General features: G+C 38.4%; 1 protein-coding gene across 1 annotated transcript in view; it reads left to right on the forward strand.

Annotated features, from left to right (window-relative positions):
- Nucleotides 1-9,483, forward strand: part of FAM120B (family with sequence similarity 120 member B) — a 47,652-nt gene extending 38,169 nt beyond the window's left edge. Inside the window, exons 8-10 of the mRNA XM_066546720.1 lie at nucleotides 3,448-3,556; nucleotides 4,834-4,947; nucleotides 8,319-9,483. Coding sequence (XP_066402817.1) covers nucleotides 3,448-3,556; nucleotides 4,834-4,947; nucleotides 8,319-8,371 — 276 coding nt within the window. The 3' untranslated portion in view covers nucleotides 8,372-9,483. The remainder of the gene's footprint in view (nucleotides 1-3,447; nucleotides 3,557-4,833; nucleotides 4,948-8,318) is intronic.
- The last annotated feature ends 3,089 nt before the right edge of the window (nucleotides 9,484-12,572 follow it).

Raw genomic sequence — 12,572 nt, forward strand, 5'->3', positions numbered from 1 at the left:
GATGAAGGTTTGGCAAATTCAAAGAGGAACTTCAAATCAGAAGGTACAATCTTTTAGAATAGGTAAATATGGGTATTTCTTTTCGAATCTCCCCAAGTACCTTCCTGTAGCTTTAAGTCCTTATTTGGTTCTCAGTTCCGCTTTATCTTACAAATCTGGAGCTTTACAAGATTTGCATGCTGTCTTACCAAAAGAGCAGTGTGATTTCAGACCTGTCTGGGCAGGGAGGTGCTGCTGAGCACTGTGCGCTGCTCAGGGGCAGCATGGCCAGGCTCCCCGGTAGGGTCTGCTGGGCTCAGTGCCAGACTGTGCTGTTGCACTGGGGAAGCCTCAAACCTGACCTGCCTTGTGCCCCACCAGCACAGAATATGTGGAGAGATGCTTGGGTAGATCTGTACCCATCTGGGAAGGTAGCTCTAAAGACCTTCAATTAATGTGTCTTTCTCAATTAATGTGTCTGAAAAGCCTATACCATTTAACTACTTTTGAAAATCTTACCTTTGAAATTCTTTTACCTGCTACTGAATGTATCACTTGAGGTTAAATTAATTAAAGAGAAAAAATATTTCAGTTTTGATTAATTTTAATCTTATGCATCAGTGCCAGTTATTTTTGTATAACTGGCTATCTTATCTGATTTTGTGTCCAGCTGCATCCCATGCTGGTCTGGAGTGAGGAGTGCAGCTCTTGTGGGTGGGTGGAATGAACATGTTTTTAGCATGAAGGAGGAGAATAATCCTTTCCATATGTGTTCAATCATATGATTAGGACCATAACCTCTATCCAAATCCTGTGGTTCCTATTAATTGGTCTGTTGATTTCAGTAGATTTTGGTTCATCCAGGAATTTCATGCAGGACTTTTACAAAACAATAGAGGGTTTAAAGAATAAATGGGAAAATGTTAAAGAATCCAAAATGAAATTGATACTTGTTTTCCTCTTGGTTAGAATCCAGGTTAGTGGAAAACTTTGACAATAAAAATTTAAATCTGTACAACTTTTATATTAATTGATACAGATATTTTTAAATGTGTCATGTAGTATGTTTTAGCTAACATTTTAAAATCTTGTGTTAGTGTTGGAGTTCTATTTTATTCTGTTTTATAACGAAGATGCAGAAAGATCTTACTTTCCTAGAATTGAGTTAGAAATATCCTTGGTCAACTGAAATATCTAGGTTAGGGTTTTTAAAAGCCTGATGCTCTGTTTTAAACAAGCCCCAGATAAACTGTTCTGTTGTGAGGAAAAATACTCTAGCTATGTGAACTTTCAGAGTAGTTTAAATACCTTTTTCTTTTTTAGGTACAATTTTATGGTACATATATGGCAGAGATATGTACCCAGACTAATAAAATAGCTTTCAGCTTATCAGTTTGAGGCAAGAATCTGTTCTGGGGAGAATTGCCAAGAGATGCCAGTTTAGTTGGGAACACTGGCAAGAGAACAAGGATATGTGATTGGTTTTTCCTCTTATTATAAGTTCAGCTTCAAAAAATAAAAATGGTACCTAGTTCCTGGCAGAGCTTAATGTACTGCTGGAAGCCAAGATCTTTCAGCACTTGTTTGTTAACAATCTAACCTTGAGCACCACAAATCTAATCTGGTGATAATGACAGTACTGTATTCAGAAAAGAAGTTATTCTATATGGTATGTTTGTTATGGAAAAGAAAAATTATATGAAAAAGTTATTCTTTTGGTTGTTCAGTGCTTGTCTCCTAAGTTCTAGGGTCCTTTCTCTATTATCTGGACAGTTGCATTACTTCAGGGACTTGAGGCAATCTCAGAATCAGTGTTGTTTTGAATCTGATAGGCTTAAATACAGTTAATAGGTTTCTGACAATTACAGTGGAAATACAATCCTGGTTAAATATTTACATGTGCAAAAAAATTTTGAGCATCTTAGGGTTTGCTTCCTACCTTCCTTTTGGTTCTTATACCAAAAGAAGAAAATGTGTACACTAAATACAGTTGATATTTTTGTGGGCAAGTTTTTGTGTAGCTCAGCTCTTTGTAGCCTAACAGCTGTTAAAGATAAAAAAATGGACAGCTTCTGATAAGAATAAAAATAGAGCCATCTTGTTTTTTTACAAAATTATGCTAAGCTCATATTATGCTAGTTCTGTTTTTCAAAACTGTAATCATATTAGTTTGTTTATCCACACAGAAAATTGGCTATAATAGTCTCATAAAGAAGTGAGGCAATGATATTATCACTTTATTAGCCTTTTTATTGTGCTTCTCACTAATGAGTATGTTCATGGTCAATTTTTTAAAATTAGAACCAAATTACATCATGGGGTCGGCATAATTGATGTTTTGTTCTTTTCTGATTTCGCTTTTCATCCAACCTCCATACATTCTGAGTTTATTCTCCCAGGAAAAAAATGAAAGGTTTTTCTCTGTGCTCTTCACAGCCTGGACACAGTTTGTGTGGTAAACAAAATTTTAAAAAAATCTGTGGGTTTTGGTTAAGTCTCTCTAAAGATGTTTGTTAACTCAAGAAATGTATTAGGGAAGTTAGGGAAGTTCTCAGCAGGGTTCATTCAGGGAGTCAGACTCTAATTTAAGAAACCTCTCTAGTTACTGCAGCCTTGCTACCTATTAGATTTTTTTACCTTATCCTGGCATCTTCAAAAGGAAATGTCATCCTGTAAAAATCAGTTCAGTTTTATGAAAATAATAAATTATGATACTATTCTAAAATCTCTCTTTTCCTAATTCTCTTCATTGTGTAGCAAATCCCACATGCCCAGTATCAATCTGAAAAAAAAATACATTCTAAGATCTGTCACTTTTTCAGAGCTCAGAAAACAGAGAAAGTCAAGGATGTATCACATCTCTCAATATTGCATCCTTAAGTAGCTTCAGCTTGTCCTTTTGACAGTAGATTATTTTTTTATCGCACCACAAGGTAAACATTTGAATTTAATTCCCCCATTTCTTTTTAGACTGAGTTATGTTTTATCAGTCAGGAGTTGGGGCAGATGTATTACTGTTGGGTAAGTTCTGTTTCTAATGTATGAGATTAAGAGACTGATTCTAACTGGTATATTCTCCATGAGTTCATCAGTCCTTATCTGGAGGCTTTAACCATCTCTGCCTGAGGTATTGCAGATGGAAGTCTAGTTAAGGGGATCTGCAGGTGCAAGGTCATAGAATAGGACAGGACAGCAAAGGATTTGCAGATGTGAGCAGAGAAGGAAAAACTACTTCACTGAGAAAGGGGAAAGCATTTCCTCTGCACCCCTACTCACTTTTCCAGGTATCCACATTTAATATTAAATGTTCAAACTTTATTTCCTGTTAAAGTGTGAACCAGATCTACCAGCTTCATGCGTGCACAAGTGTGCCTAAGTCTTAGAGTTGTTGTGTCTGTGTTTGATTTGTGCTACACCTGAAGAAAGAAGAGCAGAAGAGTAATTGATTTTTAACTGTGTTTTCTGCAGGAGTCTTTGTACACACCCTTCCAGAATCTGAAGTCTCTCATTTGCAAGATTTGCATGGCAAAGAACAGAACAATACAGAGCAGACCAAGAGGGAATGGATTTAACACAGGTTGGCATTGTGTGAATTTTCTCAGTAAAGTTAATATATAGATGAGCTAAATTATCCTTCAACAGCAGCAGCAATTACATAGGCAATCCATCAAGCTAAGTAAATTTGAACTCCTTTCTCCAAGAAGCAATGAAAAGATCTAAGAAAGTATTTACTCTTTTTAGCAATTTATGTGAATTTGATTACCCAAGTTTTTATAGAATAATATTTCCATCTAGGTACATAGCTAGTGAGATATATGCAATAAGTATCATTAATTGACAGAAACATCACTATTTATTCAGTGACTAAAGATATTTTTATATGAGAAATTAAGGGCCTAGCTTTTTCTTTCAATCCCTCAGGGGAGCTATTTAACATTGATAGCTGAAGGTCGGAATGAGGCATTGAAGATGAAATACTTCTTATTGCATTTGCTGACATATTTCAAAATAGAAGAGGGCTTTTGGGCAATTTGAAAAACTCTGCTTTCTTGCTTAAGATCTTGCTATTTCCCCCAACTTTATGGCACAGTTTGCTAAAGAACTCAGTTTTCAGAATTGTTTTCCCTACCTGAGTTACCTGACTTTCAGGATAAAAAACATCTAAAAGGTTTTTTTAAATCAATCACATATCAGCCTGAATGTTGAAGCTTCAAGACTTTGAAATAATTTACACTGAATCTCAGTGTTTGTGCTCATATTATATTTATTACCTGCTTAATACCTGATCAGTTATAATGTCTGTGAGAATAAAAATTGCCCCTTCAGAATTTCTTGAGCAAATTACAACAGACAGAACTGTTTTCTGCTAATTCAGTACTTTGTATTATGTGGCAGCAGTACTTCTGATGTGGCTCTACAACAAGCTCATGCTGGACACTCAAAATTGAGGATATCTGTTGGTGATTTATAATACCAGACCTTGGTAGCATCTGCTTTTCCTTGAGAGCTATATTTAACCATTTTAATTATGATTTGTGATTCCAATTTGGAGAGGGATTTCTGTTTGTTTTAATGACTGCAGTCTCCAAATCTGTGTCATAAAATTTTGATCTGGTTTCTAAATACACTTGTTAACAGCTTGTAATCATGATGTGCATAGATGGAAATGAGGGCAAGAACCATGCTTGTTAGGCTGACTTTAGCTTGGAAAGATCATAATTGTGCTTGAGTATTTTGGCACAAATACTCTAACTAAGAAATACTCTGTTTCCTAAAAAAAGAATACACTGTCTCTCTTTTTCTCCATTTAATCTTACATATTGTCAGAGTTGCTTAGTGACTACTGTTTTTCAGGAAGAGAACAAGGAGATTGTAATCCCAGGTTCCAACAGCCACACAGAAGTCATGTTGTTTCTCCGTATCACAACCAGATGAGGGAGTTCACACAAAGACATCAGCAATCCCAAGGTAAAAAATGGGTGCATGTTTGTGGGTTTGGAATTGTCCCTATCACCAGTATATCAGCTCTGTGTCTACCTGCAGTTCATATTTATGTGGGCAGTAACCCTACAGCAGTCAGCAACAAAACTTGCACTGATGCTTTAAGTTTTAGCTTTTATATTTTTCAGATTCTGTGCTGCTTTAGTGTGTAGTTCTGAGCTTCACCTTAAGGCTTGGTAAGCTCTCTTCACAGAGTAGGTAGACAGAACAAGTCCTTTTCCAGCTAGGGACCAAGGACAATCTATACTTGTTTTGGGCCCAGAGCATAAACAATGTGGACTGAAGAGGAAAAACAAGAAGGATGGGACTTCATAACCTAAAGCTGTAATTGGACAATTAACTCCAAAACTTACAAAAATGTGAGACCTCATGACCGGTCATCCATTTTTGTGACCATTTTGGGTTCATCTTGGGTGTAGCCCTGGCTAGGCTCTTATACTGCCCAAGGTGTATCCATTGAGGCCTTTTAATAAATACCTACTTCATTCTTTAACTCTGTCTAGCCTCTGTTCTAGGTCAGCTTTCACAAGGCATCAGCATCAGTTACACAGTTGTGTATTGCCTCTTGCAAAAACCAACTCTGCAGGGTGAGGTGGAGTGTAGCACTGTAATCTGCATTCATCTTCTACTCACAGTGTTCTGGGAAATAAGCTTTCATGTGGTATTTGTAATTTTCAAGCTTGGTCTCAGCTGAACTGTGTTTAAAATTGTAATTGTTCTAAAACAAATTGGCACAGCTGCACAGAAATGTGTCTGAAGTCTTTAGCTGTAGATCTTTGTTCATACTTCAACAAAACCCTCAAGCATATGAATAAAGTTAAACACATTCTTAAGTGGTTTTCTAGATCAGGGTCCCTGCTTCCAGGTCACTGCCTAAGTGATACAAATGCAAGTTTTGTCTTGCCTTGGCATTAATCTTAAATCATTCACCAGTCTCACTTCTTGAAAAGAACACACATTTCAGTGAAACACCACAGTGGATAACACTGTTGAGCTGACTTAATTCAGTTTTACTTCCTCGTTACTGTGAGTTGAAGCACATACACGTAGATTAAAGAAAATAAGCAAATGGAAGAGAGGTGTTTAAAAAACATCAATTATTTTATTAAGTCTGCAGAACCTGAATTTCTTTCATATTTCCAGGTGAGGTTTTCAAATAAGATCACTGATGTGATTAGGAAAGATAAATAATAAATAGATACAGTGAAGTCTTAAATGTGTTTCAGCTGCCACTTTTGAATGCTTCAGAGTAAGATAATATCATTTGATTCACAAATAATATTATTTGATCCTCTATGTAAAATATAAAGGTAAAATATAGAGTATGTACGCTGACCATATGCAAAACCCAAACTGGTCATTGTTACCCATTCTTGATCATCTGAAGAACCCTGATATTCAGGAGTTAGATAATCTCTGACCAGCTCCAGAGATTTTATGGCTAGGTGTATTCCACAAAGTATGTTCCACAGTAACTGTGCTGCTGTGTTATAAATGTCTTTCAGTAGCATTATTTAAACATCTTGGCTTCTTCTACACTATACCTATTTCTTACCCTCAGGACACTCTTAAAACATGATCCCATAACTGCAGTTAAATTGCCTGTGTTATAAGTGAAACAGGTTTATTGGAAAAATACATCTGTCCTTATAAAAGAGCCCTTCAATGTTTTAGAGCTCCTTTTAAAGTGATCTGCCAACATGACTCATTTTGGCAAAATTCTTCTATTAAGTTTGCTAATATTAGCACAGGTATTTGGGTTACTTCTCTATGTAGCTGTTGTCTGTTATATGAGTGTCTCAGCAAAGAGAGAGAAAGAAAAAACAGCCATTTTCTGTTCATGGTAGCTTATGTGATAAAACTCCCTAGTAATAATACTCATATCTGTCTATCCCATCCTCTATGTACCTTTCCATGGTACACTGTTATGGCTCCTTATAATACATATATCATATGGCTCCATATAATATATAAATAATTGGATTAAATATAGTAAAAAGTAATGGAACAGTAACCATGGGACCCATATCTTCTCTATCAGGAGTGCATATAATGATTAGGCAGCCTTTGCTCTCTCTTGTCAGTTGATGTTTAAGAATTCTGTGACAATGTCTCAGCTTCACCAGTGGAGTAAAGAATGACTCCAAAAAAGCATCAACCTGAGAAGCAGTGGCATTTCTCTTAGAGGATGGCTGGAATCCCCTCAGGCAGAGCAAGAACTGGACTCAGACATCCTTCATTATATGGCCAGTAGTAGCTGCTGTACCCAGCTGCTGTAATAAGCACCTCATCCTCTAGCTGTATTTTGAGTGCAGGGAATTCAGTTGTGGCTTTTTTTGCATTTTGGGAAGGTTTGGGGGTTTTTTGTTTGATTTTATTAATTTAATTTCTCTCCATAAATTTCTTGGCTGTCTGTTACAAATGGATAAAAGCACATCTGTGTTACTCAGAGCAGGACATCTAAGCCTCAGGAAGGTAGATTTCCCCTTAATATTTCTTGTTTCATAATTTATGGATTTTAGGTTTGTGGCTGCAACACCACACCACCGCCCATATACCCTATTGGTAGACAAACCTCATTAATTAGAAGTTAAGACCACTCATACATCACAATGTTAACTCATTCTCTAAGAACCTAAAAATAAACTGAGCATTAAGAACTATGGAAATCACTGTTAATTATCCATTTCTTCACAGAATGTAATTGCATCAAAAGGGTACATTCACTTCAGTCTTAGCACACTGTAAAACACATAACTGCTGATAATACAAGCAGCCTCTCATTTGCAAGATACTTAGTCAAGTCTTCCACACTGGTGTTGCTTTCAACCATGCTTCTGATTATTAGGATTTTGGTACAACTGTAATGCAGATGGGACCTGGTGGAACTTCAGTGCTGAGAAAAGATTTAATTTACATTGTGGGGCTGCTTTGCTAATAGAGCTCTCTAACTAAAGCAGTATGGTGCACAGGCACACTTAAACCAGTATGAAAATATTTGTAAATATAGCTTATGTCTTGTTCTAAACAGCATATTATCCTTACCTGAATTCATACAGTCAGATCTACCAGTCACAGATGAGATTCACTATCCCAACCCATTAACTTGAGTAGGCTTAAAAGTTACAGTCACCCAAGAGTTTTAAAAAGAGCCACCATGCACTTTATCCTCCAGGATCTCGGAATACTAGCCACAATTACACACCAACTGGGCAGGGACATGTATTTTTTTAAGATATGTATAATTGTAACTTTTCTTGCATGCTATCCTAATAAGCCCTTGTTTTTCTGCTTTAATGTTCACTGAATGTATTTAATTCCTCTCTTACTCTCTCCAGGTAGAAGATCAGGACATCCACATGGGAGAAGGCATCACCATCCTCCTCGGTAAAGAATTCATGTCTACAAGTGGCAAATGGGATGGTGGAATAGTTGCCACTGGGATAATTTTTGTTTATTCAGGCTTTTACTTGGTTTTTGTGAACTGTGCAGAGTAACTGGACAGTGTGACTGTGGAGAAAATCACACAAATCTGAGGCTGTTCAGCTTGTTAGTGACTTATCATGTAAGGTCTAAGCTTGTTATGAGACCAGAATCACCAAAACTTAAGTTACAGCTACCTGAGGCACAGTAGCATCCCAGTATAGCTACGCTGTTTTGTCCATTTGACAAGGGAAAGTCTGAATTGTTTTTTATAACATTGTGAGATATTCCTGAGTGTAAATGTAAGACTTAAGCTATAATTTTTGTATATTTTTGTAATAGTTGTTTATATTACAATACTTTCCTCACCATGAATAATGTGTCATGTCTACACTGTATTGTGGTTTATGTCTTGATTGTGGATTATATCTGTGTTTTAAGGGTTATACCATTGTTTCTGAAACCCTGAAAAGTTTGAAACATGACATCACTGTTGTAAGCATCATCTGCCAGTGAAACAATGTGACTTTCTTGTAAAATGTAACACTTTTTTACAAAGGAAAAAAATTGCTTTTACATTTGATACTTTTAGTTAAGGAACTTTTTATAATTTTTTCAACTGAGGAAGGAATCTATCATGCTCTACTTGTATAATGAATAAATATATTTTTCATACTCTGTACATAGCAGCAATCCAAAATAAAAAGCAATAAGGATTTCTAGTTTTATTAAAAGTATGAGCCAACACCATTTCACACAACACGGTGTTTTGATTTGTGTTTCAGGAAATGCGCTGTCATCATAGGGGTATTCCTGCTTCCTTTTTCAATTGATTTTCCACTGACTGTAATTGTACTATCATGTTTTTGCTATCATTTTTATCCCTCCCCTACAAACCTTTTGAAATAATGTGGTCTGAATTTTATGGAGACTTCTCTGGTTTCAGGGATCTCATGATGTATAATAATGTATTTTAAAAGAATGTGATTCTGTGCCAGAATTTGTTAGTAATTCCTTCTTCAGGCTTTGATATGAGAAAAGATGTCTGTTATCCTCAATAAACAAAGTTAAATACAGTCAGAGTGGGAGTTTTGCTGTGCTAGCTGTGGTATGAATTGTTGGTAATAATTACCCTGATTACTGAAGAATTGATAACGTCTCTATGAGGTTGTTTTTCTTCCTAATGTTAGACCATAAGGAGAAGCTGCTTATTATTATTATTTCCAAGCCAAAAGATTTTTTTCCCACCAGGAATAGTAGAGGGAAAGCAGAAGCATGAAGCTGAAACATAGAGGTGCTGTTTTCCTGTCTCACTGAACTTTGAATTGTTCACAATACCACAAAGCTTACGGACTCTAGAAGGAAATCATATTGCTCTAGTTTAATATGTGGACCATAGGGTTGTTTTGAATGCTTACAGAATAGAGGACAAACAGACATGGATTTGAAGTGAAGGAACACTTCAAAGAAGTGAAGAAAGCATTCTTGTTCTTCTGTACTGCTTAGTCTTCTCTAGCCTGTGCTCTGGGTAGCTGCCTTTCATCAAATATTCACTGAAATTGTGGATTGATTTAATAGCCTTATGTGTTCCCCTTATGGAAGGGGATCCAGAGAACATTCCATAACATCAATAACTTTGTCAACAGTGACTCAGCAGAAACTGTGGCATGGCCATTGTGAGAGAATGACTGACAGGAGCACATCTATCAGCTTTCCTCTTCATGTATCGTTCCTCTCAAATTGCTTTGTTCATTTGTGACACCATCACACTGGGAATCTGAATCTGGACTGAAGAAAACCCTGAAACAATGAGTTAATCTTACAATGCTGTGACACTGCAATTATCAAGATATATGGTTTGTGCCTCTTTTATAAAACAGGAGACTACAATTTTATTTGTTCTGGTATCTTAGCAAGTGCTGTGCTGAGATGGAGGGGAACAGCCATCCTAAAGCTCTACAGATCTTTTTGTGCCATGCTGTCTGAGCAAAAGTATAAGGATACTCCAGCATGTGGTATTATATTGCAAAGGTGATCTTTATTTAAATGCTGGGGAGGAAAATCAAAAGTTTACATGCTCACATTTAAACACTGACTCCCCATTGGCAGCTAAACTGGCAGGCAGACTAGTATATGCTCCTTCACTTGGAAGTTTGATGGGACAGTCCTCTGTGGTGCAGAGCCTCTTTCTCCTAGAGAGTATCTTTGGGTTCTATAGAAGCATGGTCAGCCCAGTAAATATGCAGAAACCTTGGTATGTTTCTGCTATAGTGCTTGGGAGCACAGGAATGCCATGAGGTTCTGAGTCTGGTGAGGCTGCCCTCATGAGTACACACTGATGGATGGCCTGGCAGCTCCTCAGTGCAGGTCATCCTGAGGCTGCTCAGGACGGGGCTCAGTGATGGTGACTGTGTCAGGCACCAGAGTTTCCCCGTGTCCCTGGTGCAGAGGTGACTGACAGTTCCATGCCTGCATCCTGAAGGCACTGCCATGCTCTCCTCCTGGTCCTCAAAGGGGTTTGACTGCCTACAGCTGGGTGCCCTTGGATCCAGCTGGTCAGTGAGGAGGATCTGTGTGAGAGAGCTGTGGGAAGCCTCCTGGGAATCTCACAAGACTCTTAACTCAAGAGCAGTGTTTAAGCCCAGGTCCTTGTCCTTGGTGCTTGCCTAATCTACTTTGTAGGAATCCAGCACCGTGCCTCTCTGATTCTGCCTTCGCCTCGATGATTTGACTTCCCTGTGTGACATGGACATCCCTCATCCCCATGGACTTGTCCAGTGATCACAGGACTGTTGTGTGACACTGGTTACCACCATCAGACCTGCTCTGCTGCTCTTCAGGTGCTGTAGGACTGCAGCCTCAGCAGTGAGGTCACTGCCCTACATTGCCCCTCCACTGCTGGCTTGCCTTCCCTTGTGCAGCAGGCCCCCCTTGCTGCTCCATGACAGCACAGGGGGTCAGGAAGTTTGGCTGAAGCTACCATAGTGCTTGGATAGTGTCAAAACAATAGATATGGTCTGTGGGCTGAAATCAGCTCAGAAAACTGAAAATGGCTACAAACCAGCCAAGTGTCTTTGTGCATCCCTGCTGAATTCGGACCTTGCTTTCATTGCTTTCCTAAACCTTGCAGCTGACACCCAGACCTTTCTCACCCATAGCCAGGCTGATGGGTACACTGTGTTTCAGCAGTGCCCACCACAAATGTGAAGCTGGTGCAGAACACAGAAGTTCCTTTGTTAAAGAGTATGTTCTTGAAACTGATTCTTGTAGAGCATTGTGGCTTGTACTGTTTTGGAGCCCTAGGTTGGTGATGAGGCATTAAGTTTAGCCTACAGTTTTTACCTTGAAGTATGGCATTGAGACAACACATGATGAGTTGAAAAGTTGTCTGTAACAGACAGGGGCAGCTGGCAGGGTATTCTGTCTGAGTGCTCACCAGCCTAAATTTATTTATCTTAAATTTATCTTACTACGAAATTAAGGTCTAATGGGTCTAATGTTTGGTTTTGCTTGTGCCAACTGGGAAAGTACCTTTATTGTATTAAAACCCCTCGATCTTAGAGTCTGGAATATTTGTTCAGGTAAGGAATCGAAACCAGTTACTGACTATGGTGCTGTACTGGGTGCTGCTCCTTGCCTGGGTAGCAGCTCTGGTAGTGCACAGCTTAAAACTCACTAACACATCTGAAATCAGAGTGCAGGCAGGACATCAGCTGTAGCAATTGCACCTACTGTGTCCTATACCTCTAAAAACTACAAATACAAATACTCAGCACCAGGCCTGGCAGAGTTCAAGGGGAGTTTGGACAATGCTCTCAGGCACATGGTGTGACTCTTGGGGATGATGCTGGGCAGGACTAGAGGTTGGACTTGATGATCCAACTGGGCACATTCTGTGATTCTGTGAAATAGGGAGATAGGCATTTCTTCAGGGCAAAGAACTGTTCTGAGTGCAGAATTTCAGTCATACGGTGTTGTATTCTGCTCTGGGTGTTCATGCTCAATATCAAAATGTATCTTGCCAGTAAGCATCACCAAAAGACTCTCTTCTCCTCAGTGATGACATTTGTGATGACTGTTTACCATTCCTTTGGAGATGAAGGACTTGATTTGGTGATCAGATTCAAGCACAAACCTGAAAACTACACAGGCTAGGGAAGCAAGGGCAC

This window comes from Molothrus aeneus, chromosome 3 (assembly GCF_037042795.1).
Source record: "Molothrus aeneus isolate 106 chromosome 3, BPBGC_Maene_1.0, whole genome shotgun sequence".
Classification (NCBI taxonomy): domain Eukaryota; kingdom Metazoa; phylum Chordata; class Aves; order Passeriformes; family Icteridae; genus Molothrus; species Molothrus aeneus.